Consider the following 22,734-nt stretch of genomic DNA (forward strand, 5'->3'; position numbering starts at 1 on the left):
GGGGCGCAGTGGGCAGCAGCTCCTGCCGCTCTTCCACGACAATCGTGGCGGTCCTCGTTTCCTTGACATCATCAGTTGTCAGCGGCCAGCGAGGCAGTGGGGCTGTGTTGATGTTGATCACCATTACCCGTGATAGGAAGACGGTCGTCGAACATCCTTCATATAGCTGCAACTATACTATCCTCAATCATATCACAAGTGATGCGCGAGTTTTGGGGAGATCATCTTCCACATGTTGATGTCCATGTACACTCGAGTTGGATCCTGTCATGTTAACTCTCAGAAACAAGTGGTCAAAAGAAAAAAAATGTGTAAAACACTCAGCTCACCTTCTTGCTTACCCAAATTCTAATGATCCCTTGGCGGTTGTGTGGTGGTAGAAAATCAGGAGTGGACGGGCGAATGAAAGGAGGAAGCTGATGATTTCTAGGTGTATCTGGGTGAGGTAGAATGAAGAGGGCTAGTGCTGAGATCCAATCAATGCAAACCAAATGAATAAGAAAAAAAATGTAAACCCTTACACCACGTTTGAGCTGAAACACTTGCCACTACAACTTTTGAAAATTTTCATCCAACTGAATATGATTGCACACTTGCTCAACACTTTCTCTTCTCTTTTTTTTCTTTTTTCCCTCTCTTTTTTTTTTGCTTTTTTTGCAACACAATAGATCCAACAACAAGACTCAAAGACAAAAAAACAGCAACAACTTCGGATAGACCTTGGTGCAAACACAAAGAGGAAAGCAAATAGCTAGATCTCATCAAATGAAGGCTCGGATTTTTTATGTGTGGCTTTTTGGCTTTGGACCCTAGGACAGGGAAAAGCAAACTAAGAAGGATAGATCTAGCTACAAGGATACAGATCCTACCGTGTAAACCTGGCTCTGATACCAGATGAAGCGACACCGTCTTTGGAGAAGAGGGTGTATAAGGGGAGGTCCGATCTTCAAGGTGTAGGACCGATAATGGATGGGGATATCTAGCAGCAAGCAACCAAAACACAGAAAAATAAGAGACTATGACCTGACGAGGAGGATGCTCACCGAAGCCTGCAATCTAAACATTCGCCGGTCCACAACACATAATACTACCCCACACAACCACGCTTAAGTCGTGGAGCACGGGATAGGTGCAATCCGCAAGGGAAACCACAAACTCTAACCCACACAATACGATCTAGTCATGGAGCATGAATTAGGAGCAATTTCTCAAGGAATCAGGAGAATAAGGATAACAAGATCTCTCCAATCTCAAGAGGAGTCTGTGTCTTTGGTTTTTGATAGAAATGGCAAAAGTCCGCAACAAAGGGAAGAGCTAGCCTATTTATAATAGGGACACCCCCTAGATAGGTGTGAAAGCAAACTAGCTTCTAGAACCAGCTTAGGTGTGAAAGAGAACCAGCTTTTTTGACTAAATGGGATTCAATACTTAATGAGGTAGCTTATGGAAATCTCTCGTTGGAGGTGGTTGATAGTTCCCGACCAAACATTGTTTACGGAGTCAAACACTGTTTCCTTCAGCAGCAAACTCGAGTTCTGGAAACTTTTCGCAAGTTGGGATATCCAAACTCGTGCAAAACATTGTTTCATCAGAATCGGAATAATGTTTCTTCAGCAGGCGACTTATTTCTTCATGAACTCCTAGCTTTGTTTCTTCGCCATAAAACATTGTTTTGCACGGACTAAATGTGTTTGGCCTTCTTCAATATTGCACCTGAGTTCAACCAACAAAAAAGTAGATGAAAGTGTAGCCATGCATTAAAGATTATAGTATGAACTTAAGTTAGCGTTCACATAGCAATGTATTTGTTTGACACAAATTATTATGATTTATCCTTTGATGACCAAGGATGTCTAAATGGTTGTCATGTCCTCATCACAGAGTTTTTTGAATAGATTCATAAGGTTCTTATTTCTGAAGTACGAGAAGAAATTGGCCCCTGAGTGATACGTGCACCGACGGCTCTGCGGGTCCTGCCATGGAGTTTGTTCCTCAGGCCCAAGGTTTGTTAGTGTATTTTATTGCACTGAGTATACCTACATGCCTTTCATGAAGGATGCACACATTGGGCTTATCCTTCACAACTGCTATATTCAGTTGCATGAAGAACCATGTCCAGCTTACAATGTTCTCACTCTCCACAAAAGCATGCGAGTGGGACGACTTGATTTTGGCCATCTTGACCAATGGCAGTTAGGATCTGACCCTTGTACTTGCCAGTGATAGAAGTGCCATATACACATATCACTGGTCGACAATGACTCAAAGCTTCGATGCATACACCAAAAGAGAAGAACTTTCGATGCAGCACCCTCATGGTTGGGAACTCTGGCATGAACAAGTCTTGGATGTTGACATAGGTGCTTAGATTCCGGTCCTGTAGTGTGCGGAGGAGCCGGACAACATAGTCATATGCATCGAAATACGAACCAAATCTGGTCTCAAGGGCCCTGTGCTTAGCCCTCCAAGCCTTGCCATAAGAAATTATGTACTTGAACCCGACGAATACTTTTGTCTGGATAGCCTTCACTTCCATCGCTTTGATCTCCACTATCTCGCTGTAAAGCAACCGAGCAATAAGCGTGGACGAAAGGTTACCATGATCTTGAGGGATACTGGGAATAACACATGTGTGATGTACTAAGTCACTAATCACCCAACTTGTGCCATACTTAGGGAGATAGCCATGCACCCTGGCGGGACAATCATTGTTCTTGCATACCATTGTCAAGTATTTCTGACTTGACACCTGAGCTCTGAAAACTCTTTGCATGGACATTGCCAATTTAATGGTTGCATCCTTCAGAGCTTCCTTGTTTGGATACATAGCGCCCGTCGCAATGTTGTTCTGGTGATATTGCTAGGGAGAATCATGGCCATTGTTCACGGTCATTGCAAATGAGAAGTCCTGATTCCATGATGCAATATTAGGCATTTCCTCCTTCTACCTGACTACTCTGCCCCGATTCGTTGACCCAAAATTTGACATAGATAAATGTATCCCTTCACTGCCCTGGCCAGGATCGTAACCACCATCACCTTTAGGTGCATTGACCTCCTTCAAGACGGGAAGCACTAAGGTATAGGATTGCATCCCCTGCTTTCGCAACCTTGTAACCAACACACCCACTGAGAGTCCCGCTCGATTGGCCTCAAATAAAAGTAAATGTTTGAACTTAACCTCTGTCCACAATGCGTGAACACCGATGGTGTTTGTTTTAGTATTAAGCCCTAAACGTCATGTCGACCAGCCTGACAGCTGACTAATAGACCATGTTTGAGGGGCAGTAAGTGGCACCTCTATGTACTGAAAATCACTCAGATTAGCTCCCATCTCATTTGTTTGGACAGAACCAGGACCGTAGTAAAAAACAAACTTCACTACATCAGACATGTCTACTTCACAACATGGACAACTATTAAGTAGCATGACATCATAGCGTCTGTACTATTCAACCTACATAAATAAAGAAAATTACTGGACCAACTAAAAAAATCCGCACACCTAAATATTTGACCTACCTAAGTATATTACCGGCCCAACTAAAAAAATTTGCACACCTAAATATTTGACCTACCCTAAGTATATTACCGGACCAACTAAAAACATTCGCACACCTAAATATTTGACCTAGCTAAGTATATTGTTGGATCAACTAATAAAATTCGCACACAAATATATTTGACATTTATATATATTACCGAATACTAACGAACAAACTAATAAAATTCGCACACCTAAATATATTACCTAATATTACAAAACCAACTAAATAATGGTACGCGTCAATATTTCACATATAAGTATACTACCGAGTACAACCGGATGAACTATAACCGAATATTCTAACACATATGCAAGTATAACGGACATGACAGTTGAATCGTACCCTTGAAGCGTGCAAAGCAACTCCGTCCGGCGGCCTTCAATCACCGGAGCAGCACCATCACCACCAGGCACTCCACCACCACCACCATGCACCCATTGAGAGTCACCGGAGCACCCCAACCACTTCCACCTCCACCTCCACAACAACCATCACCAAGACCACCACGAGCTATCCCATCACGAGATCGAGGTTTCCCTAGCCTCCCCAACCCTCTAGAATGCAACTACGGTGGAAATCGGGAAGAAAATCGGCTAAAAAAAGAGTATTAATTCGAGGAGCTTCGGTCTAGTGAGAGGAGAAAGAGATACATGAAGAGAAGAAGAGAGGAGAAAAAGATACACGAAGAGAAGAAGAGAGGAGGAAGAAGAGGGAAGGAAGGCCGGCTTGATGGTAACTGGCCACCTATCGGCTTAGCCATAGCCGATTGGCCAGTAGGCGTCGGCGTGGCCGACTGGTGGCCGGTCGGCCCAACTGACGTGGCTCAGCCACTAGTCGACTGCCGTGTGGACGAATGGGCCCTACCGGCTTCCCCTGCGCTAAATGAGTCGTGGTCGGCTTTGGCTAAGCGGACTGGATCCTTATCGGCTATGCCGTGGCCGACTGGATCCAGTCGGCTTAGCCAGAGCCAATAGTGTATTATTTTCGTAAATTTTTGAAACTATGTATTATTTCTCAAATTTATTAAAAAATGTATTATTTAAAAAATAGCCAAACTGTGAAGGTTGGACCTTAGGGTCACCCTGTAAGTCACGACTCTGGCACCCGATGAGCACTACCAAAAATGAAACCCTCCGTCCTGCTGCCCCACTTGTTACTGTTGTTTTTGAAAGTTATCAAACACTTGGCTGACTTCATCGCCTTTGTTACTGTTGTTTTTCAAAGTTATCAAACACTTGGCTGACTCCATCGCCTCTGAGGCCTCCTCCGCCTTACCGATCCTCCGATCTCAACAACCATGACTTTCTTCACCGCTATCTATGCCATGAAAATCGAGATACCACCATAGTGTCAATAAACAATAGAGCTTCGCCTTGCGCCGTCATGGAGCCGGGTAGACTGATATGAACATGCACGGCCGGATTCTATCAGATCCAGATATCCTTGGCCAAAATCTCCGACAGTAGTTTCAAAACATGTCGGCGGCCTGATCGAGGAGGACCGATCATGCAGATCGTTGCCGTGATTCGAGAAGAGTACTATGACCGCCACCACACCGACGCAATCACCGCCAAGGCGGAGGACACCGGCTTGCACTGCCCACAGCCCACGTTGCCGGCTGAAGACGGAAACCAGATCGGGCGGATCCTGATCCGCCGCCACCCCCTCGCCTGCACGATCTGCCACCTCTAAGCCTGTCATGCGCCGCCGTCGGGATCCACCGCCGCACCACGGCGATCCTCGCCATCGCGGTGTCCCGACCAAGCCGTGTCGCCCGTGGTTGAGGCCCTGCACAAGAAGGTGAAACGCCCTGCTGCCGATGACGCCCGGCCGCGGTCCTCACGCAATTCTTTTATTCTTAACAGGTATATTCATCTTCCAAATATCGTGCAAATCTCGCCCGGCCGCGACCCTGTTACCGATAGTAGTATTTAGCTTAAGCACATGCATGTTGTTACTCGGCGATGCCACCCACTCAGTGCCTTTATGGGGATGTGTGCGAGAGGGAAAAGCAAAGAAATAGTTTTCTTCACGGAAAAACAAAGAAATAGCTTTATGGGTCTTTGAGAGAGGAGTCGGGGTCGGGGAATAAAGTGAGCAACAGACGTCCCTTATTAAAATATAATAAAAAAGGTGGGCAACGGGTCAAAAGAAAAAAGTGAGCAACGGATGGGTACTCACCCCGACAAAGTAGGCGAGCAGCGCGGCAATTCTTTGGCGAAGCTTCCCTGCGCCCTCGCCACGATTTGGCTAGAAGAACACGGCAGGCCGGACAAGTCAAAAAATCTGTCTACCTCTCCATTTACCCATCCCATCCCACCACATCCCCATCCCATCGCTCAACACAAGCAAAAAGAGCTCGCTAGCTGTGGGAGCAAAGGAGGAGCCATGGCCCAAGCCATCGTGGAGAGGGCATGCGCGAAGCTCAGATCCGCCATAGGAGATGAAGCTGCGGTTGGCTCCAACTTCACCGGTGACCTGCGTGATATGTTGGAGAGGCTGCAGGCTATCCAGCCGCTGCTGGACGAAGCCGACATGCAGCTGTTGTGGGATATAGAGGTGGGGGAATCGCTGCAGTGTGTCTTGAGCGCCGCCTACAAGGCCATAGACACTGTAGACGAGCTGCAGGACGCGAGATCACAGGCTGCTACAACGGTATTGCGCTGCAACTGGCGGTTTATTTTATTTTTTTCCTTATTACTTATTCTGGCGAAGCAAAGCAAATACTACCAGTATCCATTAGTTACCTCCTGTCTTCACCGACGCGAGATTGGTTAGAGTATAATTCACTGACCGATGTTTTAGCTGTGTCGTTGTTAAAACTTCCATTATTTTGATTTCAAGATATATAGTTACATGCTTTCTCTAAGCAAGATAGTGGTCCATATCTGCAGATGACAAGGATGTTGCCCCGCCTCGCCATCATGAAGAATGCCATGGCCATCCAGGTGCAGGAGACGAAAGAACTAGTGATGCGGGCACAGCGGGAGTTCCCCGAATCATCAAGCACATTGGCACGAGACACCGTGTTCCGGCTAATTATTAAGGATGGAAAATTTAGACCAGTTTTTGAGGAAGCAATGGTTCTCGAAAGAGGATCAGATAAAGAGAGAACAATAGCGGCTCTACTATCTACTGAGCGCAACATCATGCAAGAGCACATCACCATTCTTCCCATCTTTGGGCTTGCAGGCAGCGGCAAGACAACCTTGGCACAAATGGTGTTTAACGATAACCACTGCCTCCAAGGTTACCACTTCCGGGTATGGGTTTATGTGTCTCCCCAGTTCGACTTCCATGCAATAGGTAACTCCATTATTTGTCACGTGTTGGAAAGGGGACAAGAAGAGATCAACCATGCCTCTTCAGACGTGGAGGGGATGGAGAGTATAATGAAGTGCCTTCACGAGCTACTTAATGGTAAGAAGGTGCTCCTTGTTTTGGATGACTTGTGGGAGGAGGATCCCATTCAGTTACACTTGTTGAAGTCCATGTTAACTTTCTTGGGAGACAAGATGGACGTGATAGTAACCACATGCAACCAAGCCATCGCCAGGAAGATTTGTACCGTTGAGCCTTACAGGCTAAATCCGCTAAGTGATGAAACATGCTGGGAAATAATCAAGAAATCAATCCGTTTTGAAGCAGGAGAAGAAGACTTGGAGAAGATTGGACGAAAGATGGCAAGCAAGTGCTTGGGTGTGCCATCAATAGCTCGAGAATATGCATGCATGCTAGATTCTTCCCGTGATGCTAACAAATGGAAAAAAAATATTAAACAGGGTTACGGTTATATGCTTTCAACTTTCACGCTAAGCTACATGAGAATGCCACCAGATTTGAGGCTATGCTTTGCTTATTATTGCCAAATCTTCCCAAGCGGGCAGAGTATAGTCAGAGATGACCTGGTTCATCACTGGATCGCTCTCCACCCCACTGAGCCATCTGAAATATTGTCTGCCACACAGATAGCTGAGGAGCATATTGCCTGGCTTCAGGACATGTCATTCCTTCAAACTGCAGAGTTGGAACATGTGAGTAATTGTCTACTACTCTGTTATACAAAATTTGCTGAATTTTAGAGACACAAAACTGAAGTAAAATTTGAGTGAATTGTATCGTACTTGTTCCTACTGGATGGATTACTAATGTGTGGATATAGTAGTAGGTATGCCCAAGGGACATGATATAGTGAAGCGAAAGAAAAACATACGTACATATATGAAACTAAGACATATATAGGCTTGTTACTATTTCTTAATTGGAGAAGATGATCCTAATCCGCTGTCCGGTCACACGACCGCCTTCATCGAGTGCCACGTTTGCTAGCTCCATTTGATACTATCCTTTCCTAAGCCATCCCCTCCACTAAGGGCCTCTTTGATTCAAAAGATTTCTAAAATAATTTTAGAGAATTCTAATCTTTAGGATTTTTTCTATACATGTTTGTTTGATTCCTAGGGTTACAATCCATATAATTTTTTTGTTAAGTTTCATTTGTACTTTTCATAGGAAAATTTCCATCAACTCGAACCTCATGCGAAGAATCCTATACTTTTCCTGCGAATCATCAAACACCCTAGTTTTTTTCCTTCCCGAACCATCCCTTCACCTCTGTATGTGAAGCTGTTGCCATCCGTTGTGTTCTCCTCCCTTCACCCACCCACCACTGATGTCGAAGATTAGCTCACACATAGACATTGCTGCCACAAGAGAGGGGCGCTGATGCAGCAGAGTCGGAGTGCCCATGTTGCAAGGACCAGCCGCACACTCATGCGTGTTATAGCCGGTCGCTCGTTGTTGGGAGCGAGCCGTCGACAGACAAGAACAACTGCAGCAGGGTGGCCGCAGATGCTGCTAGTGGAAAAAGATGGTGTTGTGCCATGGTGACGATGATGCTACGGAAGGCAATTAATTGTTGTTGTTACGAGCGGCAACAGTTGTGCTATGAGAGGTAACCGGTGGAGCTGCAAGCGGCGTCGGCTGTGCGGTGACCGTGGACGGCGTTGCTGCAATTGTCCACCACGAAGTTGCAATCAGGGACAGCTGTCATGCGACTGTCGACATGGGAGCTTCAAGTTACGACAACCAAGTTGTGATCGTCGATGGCAGCTGCAAGGCCGTGAGACGGTGCTGCTTGTGATGCGTCCCGGCTGCGCAATGGCGATGCTAGTGGTGATGTGAGTCGTCACACTGCAGCTATGTGTGGAGGAGCGTGCTGCTGCAATGGATGGTGACCATGGTGACCAAAGGTCATGACAGAGCGGTACTGATGCCTAGATTTTTGCGCGAATTCTGGGTACACGTGTGTGTGGGCATGGTTTAGCATGGAAGAAGAATGCATATCAGGTCATATGGTAGCTACCGTGCTGGCGTGCTACGATGTGAACTCGACCGTTGGATCTCACATCCAATGGTGAAGCTTTGATACAGTTGCAAAAAAAGCACTCCAAGAACACCATAATCATGCGTAGGTCCACATCCCCCGGAGGTGACCATTGGATGTGCGATCCAATGGCCAAGCTCGCATCGTAGCATGGGAGCATGACAGCTCCCATATCACCTGATATTTTTCCCATGGAGGAAACAGAGGCAGAAGCCAAAGTGTTCTTCTAATTGCAAGTTCATATGCTCCTGTTATGAGCAGTAAAATACAAAAAAATAGAAAAAAATATATTCAAAACAATATGGTTTTTTAACTAAAACATTGCTTAGTTTTCTCTCCACGTGTAAATTCTCATGATGAAATCACTTTCACGGAGGTCGAAAAATATAGAACAAAACCAGCACCCTGAAATGCTTTCAAGAATAGTCTTTTTGGAGCATAGAAATTTTTGTTTTCGCCCGGACCAACAGGAATGTTTTTTTCGTCACGAAAAATTACAAGTATGTAGAGAATTCAACAGTGTTTGTTGTCAAAATATCAGAGTTTTCTTTTTACTATTTTTGGGGTTTTACTATTCATAAGGGTCCATGCGAGAGTGTAGAAACTCCATGTCTGGAAAGAATTAGCTGATTTTTTTGGGACACCCGGATCTGACAGCGATGTGTGGCCACATCTGACGGCTAGCAGGGTGATTCATTGGGGCTTCCGGTCGATCGCCTGACGCCTAGCGCCCTCCTTTTTAGTTCATGTTAAAACATATCTAAGTTGAAGAGTCTAAATTCACAAAGTAGTTACATTTTGAAGATAAATATTTCATGATGCATATTATAATTATGTGTATATGTCTTCAATTTATTGCAGGCCAGTGGAACAGAGGATAAGGGTGCAATCTTGTTCACTATGCACAATGTGGTGCATGACCACGTGACGAAGTTTGCGAAACCTGGAAAAAAGTACAGTAGCAATCTAAGGGCAATGAGTAGCAGATATATGGAGCTTAGGGGTGACCTATTTTCACGTCATAAGGGGCTACGTGTCCTGGAACTAACGGGGAGCTCTGTGCTGAAGCTACCGAACTCCATCTGGCAACTGAAGCACTTGGGGTGTCTTAAGATAACAAAATTCTCTGGACTAGTAACCTTGCCTGAGTCATTGGGGGATCTGATAAATCTGATCCACATTGATTTATCAGGCTGCTCCAGGCTACTAAACCTACCGGAGTCGTTTGGGAAGCTAATCCGTTTAGTGCATGCCAACTTGTCAGGCTGCTCTGGGCTTGCAACACTTCCTGAATCATTTGGTGATCTCATAAACTTGTCCCATGTCAATCTGTCACGCTGCCATGGACTGGCAGAGCTTCCCAAACCTCTTGAGAAGCTCGGCAAACTGGTCCTGGATTTATCATTCTGGTCTTGTTTTAAAGGCATCGGGAAAAGCCTTGGTGGCCTCACCAGTCTTGAGCATCTGAACTTGTCACGCCCTTGCTGTCATCTTGCTCCACAACGGTCGCATCTCCAAGGGCTAAAAGATGGTTTGTGCAAGCTCACCAACCTCCGGTATCTGAACTTGTCAATGTGCTTGAGTCCTATCTTTTACTACCATCGGTCACAAGAGGACAGTCTCAAATACCTTGGAGAGTGTATCAGCAATCTTTCCAGACTAGAGCATCTGAACCTGTCTCATAACACATTTCTTTTTGGTCTTCCTGCGAGTCTAGGTGAGCTCAACAAGCTAAAAGTACTGAATCTCTCAGGTTGTATCAGACTCAAGAAGGTTGGTGAAATGAAGTCTCTCAAGTTCATAGATCTGAGGAAGTGCCGGGGCCTAGAAGGTTTCAGCTTTGTGGTCCGCGTCGATGAAGATGCACCATATAGCAGCAACATTGGCCAGCTGGAGGTTGTCAATTGCCAAGAGCTCCAGATAAGCTGCCTTGAAAATGTCAGGTCTATAGTGGAAGCACATAGAATCAAAATGGTGGAGAAACAGAAGCTTGAAAAGTTGAAGCTTTCTTGGACTTTGGAGTCTCCCGGACGAGTGGAGGACAGTGCTTTGTTGGGGGAATTAGTGCCACCACCTAATCTGCAGTGCCTTGAGGTTAATGGTTACACCGGCAAATGTCTCCCAGAGTACTTTGGTAACCTCACCTCTCTCCAGGAACTCAAGATCGTCCGGTGCAAGCAGCTCAACTCGTTGCCGGATACAATGCAGAAACTCACCAGCCTCAAGGATCTGTGTATTCTTGACTGTCCAGAATTGGAGAAGTGGTGTCAGGTTGAGGAGAACAAGAAAATGCTGGCGCACATCTCCAACAAAAATTATGAGTATGTACCATCATATTGCTCGTTGGTTTGCTCTTATTTTACATTTCTTATGTTGGTTTGTGTATCGCTGCTCAAAGTAGTTTATGAACAAAAATGAAGTATCCGTCGCTGACCTCAACTTGAGTAAATTGTGCGAGTTGCTAACCTTGTACATTTTGCAGGGAACCTGCTACTACTAGCAGGCAGGAGATTGTGGAGGATGACAGATCGGGCGACGAGGGGGAGGCGGCGTAGGAAGACGCCACGGCGGCGAGGAATTGTGCTTGCGATGAAGAACAAATTTCGGTGCAAAATGGAATGCCATTTGATTACCAGCTATTCTTGCAACATATGTTGGCCTGCAGACTCTTTCAGGCAGCAAAAGATGATGATTTGATTTCAGACAACTTACTTTTCGCATTCCTGTACAATTTGATCTTTTAGTCTGAGCTCTTGAGCGTACATTATATGCTGTGTAATACTCCAACGAATCCTTAAATATTGCCACATTTTTCGCCCATTGTAAGTTCATACTACTGGGCACGTACTGTTAAATTCGGTTTTGTAATAATATTTCAGTTCAGAACACACTGATCTTCAGAACACACTGGTTCAGGTACAGAATGGTTCTTTCCCTGGTTGATGTACGTTCTCCTGTTGTTGCTGTCATGAGAAGTTGCACTTTCGCAGACTTGAAAGTTTCGGTGCCTCACGACTTAGTACCAGCCAACGGCATTTTACTGGTTCAGCTATTGAAACCTGATACGCGCCTCTTGTCTTGGCATTTGCGCATTGTACGTACTAGTACTCTCTCACTGCTAACCACCCATCAACGATCACTCGGTTGGAATTCCGCTTCATTTCTTCAGATTAACTTTGCAATGATTAATTTGTTTCATGTAATCCAGAATCTATGGAATGTTCGATATTGCTGATGTCTTTTCTCCTTTTCATTTCGGACGTTTCTGGAGGAGGAGCTGCTTACTCTACAAGTGCGCAGAATGGACAAGAAATATAAATATTTTAGATAAACAAGTGATTTTTTTATAAAACCACATAAAGTTTTTTGGTAAATAGACTTACACTTTTTTGGAAGTACGTGAACATGATTTTGAACGTGTGAATACTCTCTTTAAACATGTGAACATTTTTAAATGCGCAAAAAACTCAAACCTTGAACACTTTTTAAAATTCCATGATATTTTATTTTACGAAAAATTATGCAATTAAATTATAAATTATGACAAAAAATTCAATGCATAAATATTTTTTCAAATGTGTAATCATCTTTTTAAATATGTGAACATAATTTGAAGTGTCAACAACATTTTTTTAAAATACTCATGAACATTTTGAAACATGCAAAAAATTCAGTAAATATGTTTGAACACTTCATTTTCATAAACACTTTCTAAAATGACACTAATACTTTTTAAAATTACATAAACATTTATCAAAATACATTAAGGCTTCTAATAAAAATAAATATACCATTTTCAAATTAATATAAACATCTTTTTAAATATGTGAACACTTGTAAAATGACACGCAATTTTTAAAAAAAAATCATGAACTTGTTTTAGAAGTACAAAGATTTTTTATATATGTGTGGACATGTTTTATTTGATGCGCATATCTACTTAAAATTTTACTATCTTAAAATGTTTATATTTATTTTTTATTATCAAAATTCTGAAAAATGGATAACAAAACTATAACGATATTGCAATCATAAGCATTTATACATAACAATATTTTCAATTTACAAGTTGCAATATTAAAACCATACAAAATGCAATTCCCATGTACCCAGGATTAAAGAAGTCTTCAACACCATACTTGGACAAACAATGAATTCAAAGAATACAAGATGGCAGATTCATACTGTGCAAGATGTTTCAGTGGTAGAAAAGGGTGAATCACCATTTGCTGTTTTAAAGCTTGCATTCCTCTACAAAATGAAGACTACAACTTTTGATTTAGCCAGCGAGGCTAATCCCATCAAGACGTGACAAAACAGTTTATCAATGACTCATATTTGTATGTAATGTAGTTACAAATTGTGTGTTCATGTTGGAAAAAGAACATCATCAGGGAGTATCAGTACACTGTAAACAACATTGCCTCTTTTTATTTGAACTACATCAGTGACTCTCAAAACGAACTGCTACCCATGACTCTAGAGATCACCAACGCGTGCCTCTAGTGGCGACATGGCACTGTGCCTTCAAAGCTTGCGTGACCATGCCCCCGGACAGTATCCACACACATATACCAAGAGCGCCTCAACCGTGGCTACTATCAACTTAGTAGTAGCGCGGGCTTATACCCCTCACTACTACTATGGCATGTCTCGGGGGGCACGGTAGAGAGACCGCTTAGTAGTAGCGAGGGTTAAAAACCCGCGCTACTACTATCAACTTAGTAGTAGCGAGAGGTAAAAACCCGCGCTACTAGTAAGTAGCAGTAGCGAGGGATATAAACCCGCGCTACTAGTAAGCGTCTGTGTATAAGTTTTTTCATAGTAGTGGGAGGACCTCATAACTACTACCCATCCGAGTTACTTAACACATTGACCCCCAATGGGCTGCCCCCACATGTGTTGAAGCTCAAGATTAACTACCGTGTCATATTGCTTAGAAACATTGACCCCGCTAACAGACTTTGCAATGTCACAAGGCTGGTAGTTCGAGGATTCCAAAGGAATGACAACGAAGCAGAAATTGTTCATGCCCAACATGCTAGAAAAAGGATCTTCTTGCCAATGACCCCCTTTGCCCCTCTAGTGATGAGATGTTTCCTTTTCAACTCAAGAGGAAGCAATTTTCTATTAGGCTTAGCTTCGCCATGACGGTTAACAAGCCAAAGGGCAGACTATCCCGAATGTCTGTATTTACTTGCCTAAGTCGGTGTTTTCTCACGGGCAGTTGTATGTTGCACTATATAGAGCCAGCGCTAGAAAGAACTTAAAGTCCTTAACGTCCCGGATGCTGGTAATATGAAAAAGAACTCATATGATAGCAAAAAGAAGAGTTCAACTTGCAGCAAAAACAAGAGCTCTGATTGTCCTGTTAGTACGTACACGAAGAACATCGTCTATAGAGAGATCCTTACATCATAGGTGAGAAATTTGACACTTATACTTTCAGTAATCATGCCCTTTTTATTATGTATAAATTTGAAATAGAATTAATAATTCTATAGTTTTTTAATTATGTGATATTTATTTTGTGCAGGTCATCTCCGTCATGGGGAGTCATTTGTATTTAACTTGCAGCTTGGCATCATGTATTATTGAGATAAATTGAACCAACTGTGATATCAAATAATTCTACAATGATTTATCATTTCTTTAAAAAAATTAAAGATACTTTTTTTGAAATCACTAGGGAATTATCTGTGTGTTGCAACAGAATACATTATTAGAACCCTGCATAACATCGTCAAATTGCATTTTAATCAGCTTAAAATTCAAGTGACATGGATTTCAATTACTTTTCAACTATTATTGGCTATCTTTTCATACATGCGAAAATTGAGATGCACTATATTTAGGGTGTGACTAGGGCACAATCGACTAAGACTTAACCAAGTCTAAGTCAAGTGCCATAACATGTAATTTTTTTTTAAAAAAAACTAGAAATAAAACTGCACGAATCTCCATGTAAGATTCCACTAATATAGCATCGCCTGAGGCTCGATTGAGATTTATCAATCCCGTTATATTTATATATAACACTAGCAAAAGAATTCATACCCTGTAACAACACACTGGCATCTATAATACCTAAATAGTTCATCCCCACTATCTTATTTCTCTTGACATGCAAGCTATCCACCTCATCAATCTAGCCAAATCACCAATTCTACACATGCATGACGCCACATCATCGTTTCGTTTTCAAGGCCGAGATATGAGGAAGGGACAGCATAGATAATAACAATTCGGGGACAAAGAGTGGAAAGAGATAATTCTGCTACCCCTCGGTAGTTTGCTCTCTTGCATGCATCACAAATTAATCTTTCCATGCGAACGATGCAACGAATCTCTGCTGCCCCTTCGTCTTATTGCTTCTTCGTTGGATGGTCTGCTCGTCTCCTTTCCATCAATAAATCTGCCCCTTGGTCTACCTGCTTCTTCTCCTCCCCTATTTATTTGTGCCACTCTCCATACTGCGGCATCCTCGGCCAAGCCTTGCTAGGCTATCGCCGCTAGAGAGACATGCATCCTAACACTGGTGTGGAGCCTATTGACTGCTGCCAGCGGGGGTGTTGTTGGCCCAAGCCATACGCTTCGACACCGACCTGAGGTCTCGGCGAACCATGCGGGCCACCGTCGGCGTCCTCCAAAAACATCTCATCCGCAAGAGGTCGGGTGTTCTTTTGTGCGTTTATCTCCTCGGATCTAAACCTTTTTTAGTTAGCTTGGGTGGAAGCTTTGATTCTGAATCGGGTGCCGGCCCCGATGTACGTCGGTGGCCCGGTAGCAGCACGAAGATGAGGTCGCTCCGGCTGTTTATTTGTCCAGATCTCCATGCTCTGTGTCGTTGTTCCGCTGAAGGCATGCATGTGTGCTTTTTTTGTATGGAAGAGATGCATATGTGTTCGCCTGATGTGTGTTGTCGTATATGCACGTTCTTTTTTTTTCCATTTTTTAGGGAATGCTATCTTGCTGGTGGTCATGTATATTTGCTAGGAACAGCGCCTGCAGCTGGAAGGGGAAGATGGGGAGAGAAGAGGAAGAAGACGCTGGGTTACACCTCCAGCGACAGCCGCTGCACGATGTTGTGCGCGCCCTATCCTCGGGGTTAGTGGCCAGTGGTGGCGCAACTATCGACGGCCATGGATGTCCCATTTAGGTGGCGCAGCATGATGGCCAGAGCATCAAGGGTGGTCATTCGGCTGCTGCCCTTCACGTGCATATATCGACTCCTCACACTTGAGCATGCTGATCTTCCTGGCTTCCTCCACCACTATCCGGCTCTCCGCCTTGGAAAATCTGGTTGAAGCTTGAGTTCTACGATGGATAAGAACCCTACCACGGAGAAGTGTTGTTAAGATGGCTTCTTTGAAAACGAAATTGCTCCCCACATGACGTTCTGTGCCCGATATCCACCCGACACTATCATGTATCGTCAGATTGGCTTCTCACGTTGGATCGTATCGGACAAGAAATCATGGCCTGTATAGCACAACAAAGTACATGGGAAACGTCCGCTTCTATCTGAGCCCACCACTAATCATCTAACGCTCCAAAGTATAAGTTTTCATATTTTTCACCAAATGATTTTCACTATCCCTAATCCTGTTACAGATAACTGAACAAGCATTCGTGATAGTTGTTTTTGTGGGGCCTCGCGCTAGGCTTCGGGCTTATGTGTTGGTCCTTGATTCGTCTTTATTTTCCTGAAATATTGGGCTTCTGGCTGGGATTGGGCATGTTTTTATTGGAATTCCCATCAAACTTCATGTTTCAGGTTTTCATGCTAGCCATGTATTTATATTTCTCTGCAAAAAGGCGATGCTTATTTATATCATACCATCAATTATTCCAATAAACATATTTATATTTATTTTTCTTTTATTTATTATTTTTCACTCCATAATCATCTTTATATACAATACTTTAAATTCCCGCAGCAACGCACGGGGGATCATCTAGTTTTACTAATATACAAGTCGGACCGAGAGCTAGCGCTAGCTGGTTCCAGCCAATGCCAGAATACCGAAGATAATATCTCATGTCCACGGTCCAGACAATCAACGTGTCCACTGTTGTTGCCATGCACTGAGCCAATCACCCCCTACACTTGGGACATCCCCAAAGCGAAATTGCTTCGTGCACGACAAAACCACACGATCTCTACAGACGACACCTTCCATCCCAAGAACGCTGGGCAACAGCTTTAATTGCGTGAAGCGTGCATGCTCGCTGTAGGTGCTGCCACGTTGGATCGTCCAGGCGTCGGGCACAGATACGTCGTGTGTATAGCAACGCTGTCCCCAAAGATACAACGGCGCTCGTGCGCATCCTCTGTGCCTCCCTCCGTCGACACAACATCCCATCTTATCCCTTTGCTGAACACAAACATCGAGAGCTCGCTGCTGTCAAAAATAAAATAAAATCGAGAAGTGCTCGCTGTAGGAGCAAAGCTGCAAAGGAGAAGCCATGGCCCAAGCCATCGTCCAGAGGATATGCGTGAAGCTGAGATCTGCCATTGAAGATGAAGCCATGGTGCGCTTGAACGTCAGCGCTTGCCTGCGTGAGATTTTGGAGGCGCTGGAGACCATGGAGCCGTTGCTGGAGAAGGCCGAGATTCTACTGTTCAGGTCTAAGGTGGAGTTGGAATTGCTGCGGCAGGTCAGGGTAGCCACCTACCAGATCATGGACATAGTCGACGAGTTGCAGGACGCGAGGTCACAGGCCACTGCGATGGTATTGTACTCCAACATGCCTTTTTTTCTACTATCCAATATACTCATAAATTGAATGTAACAGCGTCTTACATTATGAGACACAAGGAGTAGTATACTTTCTTGTTCCGGCAAAGCAAGTACTCCCTCCGTTTCTTTTTAGTCTGCATATAAGGTTTAGTCAAGGTCAAGCTTTGTAAAGTTTGACTAACTTTATATTAATAGATATCAGCATTCATAATATGAAATCAATATTATCAGATGCACCATGAAATGTATTTTCATACGGTATAGTTTTAGTATTGTAGATGTTCATATTTTTTGATATAAATTTGGTCAAATTTTCTATAGTTTGACTTTGACCAAATTTTATACGCGGAGTAAAAAAAAACGGAGGGAGTACTCCCTCCGTCTAGGTGCATAAGTCATCCTAGGTCGTCCACCGTGACCAAGACGATGGGAAAAACAAGATGACTTAATGTTTATTTGCTAATTAATAGCATTATATGCAATGAATTGACCACTCCATGTCGTGTTTGGTAGTCTCAAGTCATCAAAAACATGCACGCCTCACATCTCTTATTGGTTGATTCCTTTATTTATGTCAAGAAACAAAAAACGAGATGAGAGTTAATGCACCGCGCCTAGGTGTTTTGAGATTATTTGGTTTTCGTAAGGTAACTTATACACCTAGACGGAGGGAGTACTATTCATTACTCTCTCGGCTCCATAATACTTGTCGTTGTTTCAATTTAAATTGATTTAGTTCAAATTTAAACTAAAACAACGACAAGTATTATGGAATGAAGGGAGTACTTGCTTGCTGCCTTCGCTGAACACGAGACTGGCTAGAGTATAATTCATTGATTGGTGTTTTAGCTGCGGTGTTTTTTTTATCTTGCGGTGTTTAGCTGTAGTGTTGTTAAATGTTCTGGTGTTCTGATTGCATGATGATATGATGTTTCCTCGAATCAATATAATGGTCTGTATTTGCAGATGACAAGGATGTTGCCCCGCATTCCCACCACGAAGAACGCCATGGCCATGAAGCTGGTTCTGATGAAAACAAAAATTATGAATATAAAAGACAGGTACTCTAGATACTCTAGATATTCATTGTTCAAGGAGTCAGAGGATGCGGAATTCAAGAAAATTATAGACGGGCGAAAAACATGGCCAAACCGACCATTTTTAGAGGAAGCATTGGTGTTTGAAAGGGGATCAAATAAACAGAGGATAGTGGATGTGCTGCTATTTGCTGAGCACATCACACGAGAGCCCATCACCACCATTCTTCCAATCTTTGGGCTTGCAGGAATTGGCAAGACAACCTTGGCACAAATGATTTTTAATGATACCCACTTCCTTCCAGGTTACGACTTCCGGGTATGGGTCCAAGTATGGCCCGAACTTGATTTTCATACAGTAGGAGAGTCCATAATTCATCGGATAACAGGAGCTACAGGAGAACAAGAGATCAACGATGACCATGGTTCACAAATGGGTATTGAGAGTATAATGGATCATCTTCACCAGGTACTTAATGGTAAGAAGGTGCTCCTTATTTTGGATGACTTGTGGGAGGAGGATGCCATTCAGTTGCAGCTGTTGAAGTCTATGTTAACCTTCTTTGGTGACAAGGTGGATGTGATAGTAACCACATGCAACCAAGCCATCGCGAGGAACATCTGTACTGTTGAGTCGTACAAGCTAAAACCATTGAGTGATGACACATGCTGGGAAATAATCAAGAAATCAATCCATTTAAAAAAAGAAGATAAAGAAGAGGTTGAGAAGGTAGGACGGGAGATGGCAAGCAAGTGCCACGGTGTACCATCAGCGGCTCAAGCATTTGCGGGATTGCAAGCTTCTTCCCAAGATGTTAGGAAATGGGAAGATGCCATGCTAGATTCAACATTTCTTTTACCGATTTCAACTTTCGAGTTAAGCTTCAGGAGCATGGCACCAGATTTGAGGCTATGATTTGCTTATTATTGTAAAATCTTCCCAAACGGGCACAATATAGTCAAAGATGATCTGGTTCATCAATGGATTGCTCTCAACCTCATTGAGGCATCTGAAATATCGTCTGCCAAACAGATAGCTGAGGAGCATATTACAAGGCTTCTGGACATGTCATTCCTTCAAACCGCAAAGTCGGACCATGTGAGTAATTGTCTACTAGTATGTTTTACAAATTCATCATATTCTAGAGCTACGAAATTGAAGTAAATTCGACTGAATCTATGTGAATCTAGTAGAAGGTATGCACGAGAGGGGCATGATATTGTGAAATGGAAGGATTACATACCTCTAAGAGATTAAGACACATATATAAGCTTGTTACTAATTTTTAAGTAGTCTAATACACCTGGGCTGCAGATGTCAATATATCCAAGTTGAACAATCTTAGTTATACTTTTCGAAGATAATCATTTATAATGCATTTTGTAATTATGTGGTTATGCCCTGAATTTATTCCAGGCCAGGGCAAAGGACGATAAGGTTGGGATCTTGTTCACTATACACGATTTGGTGCATGACTTGGTGAGATGGTTTGCAGGATGTTCAAGCTATTATCTAGCCATCAATCATCACGGGCAACTTGATGATGCCGGCCATGTTGAATATCAAAGGGCGTTGCGCTGTGTAGGCTGTACCAAAGTGGAATTTAACAATGACACATTTTCACTTAGGAAGTGCCTACGTGTCCTGGAACTAAAGGAGAGTGCCATGCAGAAGCTACCGGACACCATCTGGCAACTGAAGCACCTCGGGTATCTTAAGATATCAGAATTCACTGGGCTGGTAAATCTGCCTGAGTCATTTGGGCGTCTGACAAATCTGTTCCACATCGACTTATCAGGATGCTCCGGGCTACTAAACCTACCTGAATCGGTTGGGAAGCTTGTCAATCTGGTACACATCGACTTATCAGGCTGCTCTGGGCTACTAAACCTACCTGAATCGGTTGGGCAGCTTGTCAATCTGGTACACATCGATTTGTCAGGCTGCTCTGGGCTCGCAACACTTCCTGGACCATTTGGGGATCTTAGAAACTTGTCCCATGTCAATCTGTCACGGTGTCATGGACTGGCAGAGCTTCCGGAACCACTCTAGAAGCTTGGCAAACTGGTACACCTGAATTTATCATTCTGGTCTTGTTTTGGAGGGATTGGGAAACGCCTTGGTAGCCTCACCACTCTGGAGTATTTGAACTTGTCACATCCTTGTTGTCATCTTCCTCAACACCGCTCTCATCTCCAAGGGCTAAAGGATGGTTTGTGCAAGCTCACCAACCTTCGGTATCTGAACTTGTCAGCGTGCCTGAATCCTATCTTTTACTACCACCAGTCACAAGAGGACAATCTCAAATACCTTGGAGAGTGTGTCAGCGGTCTTTCTAGCCTAGAACATTTGGACCTGTCTCATCACACATTTCTTTTTGGTCTGCCTGCGAGTCTAGGTGAGCTCAACAAGCTAAAAACACTGAATCTCTCAGGCTGCATCAGACTCAAGAAGGTTGGTGAAATGAATTCTCTCAAGTTTATAGATCTGAGGAAATGTCGCGACTTAGAGAGTTTCCAGTTTGCGATTCGCAATGTCGATGATGACGTTGCATGTAGCAGCAGCAGCATTGTTCAGCTGGAGGGTGTCGATTGCCAAGAGCTCTAGATAAGCTGCCTAGAAAAGGTCAAGTCTAAAGAGGAAGCACAGAGAATCAAATTGATGGAGACACATAAGCTTCAAAAATTGAAGATTTCTTGGACTTTGGACACTGTCGGGCGAGTGGAGGACAATGCTTTGTTGAGGGAATTAGTGCCACCACCTAATCTGCAGTGCCTTGAGGTTAATGGTTACACCGGAACATGCCTCCCGGAGTACTTAGGTGAGCTCACCTCTCTCGAGGAACTCAAGATCGTCCGCTGCAAGCAGCTCAACTCGTTGCCGGATACAATGCAGAAACTCACTAGCCTCAAGGATCTGTGTATTTTTGACTGTCCAGAATTGGAGAAGTGGTGTCAGGTTGAGGAGAACAAGAAAATGCTGGCGCACATCCCCAACAAAAAATATGAGTATGTACCATCATATTGCTCGTTGTTTTACTGTTATTTTACATTTCTTATGTTGGTTCATGTATCCTGCTCAAAGTAGTTTATGTACAACAGTGAAATAGCCATCGCTGATCTGAACTCATTTTAATTGCGCGAGTTGCTGACCTCGTACATTTTGCAGGGAACCAGCTAGTACTAGCAGGCAGGAGATTGAGGAGGACGACAGATCGGGCAACGAGGGGGAGGCGGCGTAGGAAGACGCCACGGCGGCAAGGAATTGTGTTTGCGATGTAGAACAAATTTCGGTGCAAAATGAAATGCCATTTGATTACCAGCTACTCTTGCAAGTTGCATCGTATGTTGGCCTGCAGACTCTTTCAGGCAGCAAAACATGATGATTTGATTTCAGACAACTTACTTTCCGCATTCTTGTAAAATTTAATCGTTTAATCTGAGATCTTGAGCATACATTATAAGTTGGTGTAAATTGTAATGCTCCAACAAGTCCGTAAATCTTGCTACATCTGTCGCCCAATGTAAGTACATACTACTAGGCAAGTGCTGTCAAATTTGGTTTGGTAATGATATTTCAGTTCAGAACACACTGGTTTGGGTTGATTGGTTCTTTCCATGGCCCATCTAGAAGCCGGTTGGCATGTACGTAATCGGGGTTGTTGTTGTTGTCGTCATGACTCATGAGAAGTTGCACTTCCGCAGACTAGGCTCATACAAGTTTCGGTGCGTCACGGCTTAGTACGAGCCAACAACATTTTGCTGGTTAAGCTATTGAAACCTGATATGCGCCTCTTCTCTTTCCAAGACCTGGGCGTTTGCACATTGTACATACTACTCCCTCGTTGTCGTGGTTCTAAGCCTGACAGTAGAATAGGGGTAGGTATGGAGAGGCAAAATCCTAGCTATGGAGTAGTTGTATACGCAAGGGAGTTACGAGTTCAGGCCCTTCTCGGAGGAAGTAACAACCCTACGTCTCGGAGCCCGGAGGCAGTCGATTGGATTATATGCGTATGAGT

At 43.6% G+C, this 22,734-nt stretch overlaps 1 protein-coding gene and 1 pseudogene across 1 annotated transcript; both read left to right on the forward strand.

Moving 5' to 3' along the window:
- Window positions 1–5,810: 5,810 nt before the first annotated feature.
- LOC119361911 (putative disease resistance protein RGA3) lies at window positions 5,811–11,844 on the forward strand. Its single transcript, XM_037627082.1, has 4 exons — window positions 5,811–6,203; window positions 6,443–7,582; window positions 9,796–11,255; window positions 11,417–11,844. Exons 1-4 carry the CDS (start codon window positions 5,937–5,939, stop codon window positions 11,487–11,489), a joined length of 2,940 nt encoding a protein of 979 aa, XP_037482979.1. The 5' UTR covers window positions 5,811–5,936; the 3' UTR covers window positions 11,490–11,844.
- A 5,559-nt stretch (window positions 11,845–17,403) lies between these two features.
- Window positions 17,404–21,976, forward strand: LOC119360296 (annotated as a pseudogene).
- Window positions 21,977–22,734: the final 758 nt, after the last annotated feature.

This window comes from Triticum dicoccoides, chromosome 2B (assembly GCF_002162155.2).
Source record: "Triticum dicoccoides isolate Atlit2015 ecotype Zavitan chromosome 2B, WEW_v2.0, whole genome shotgun sequence".
NCBI lineage: Eukaryota > Viridiplantae > Streptophyta > Magnoliopsida > Poales > Poaceae > Triticum > Triticum dicoccoides.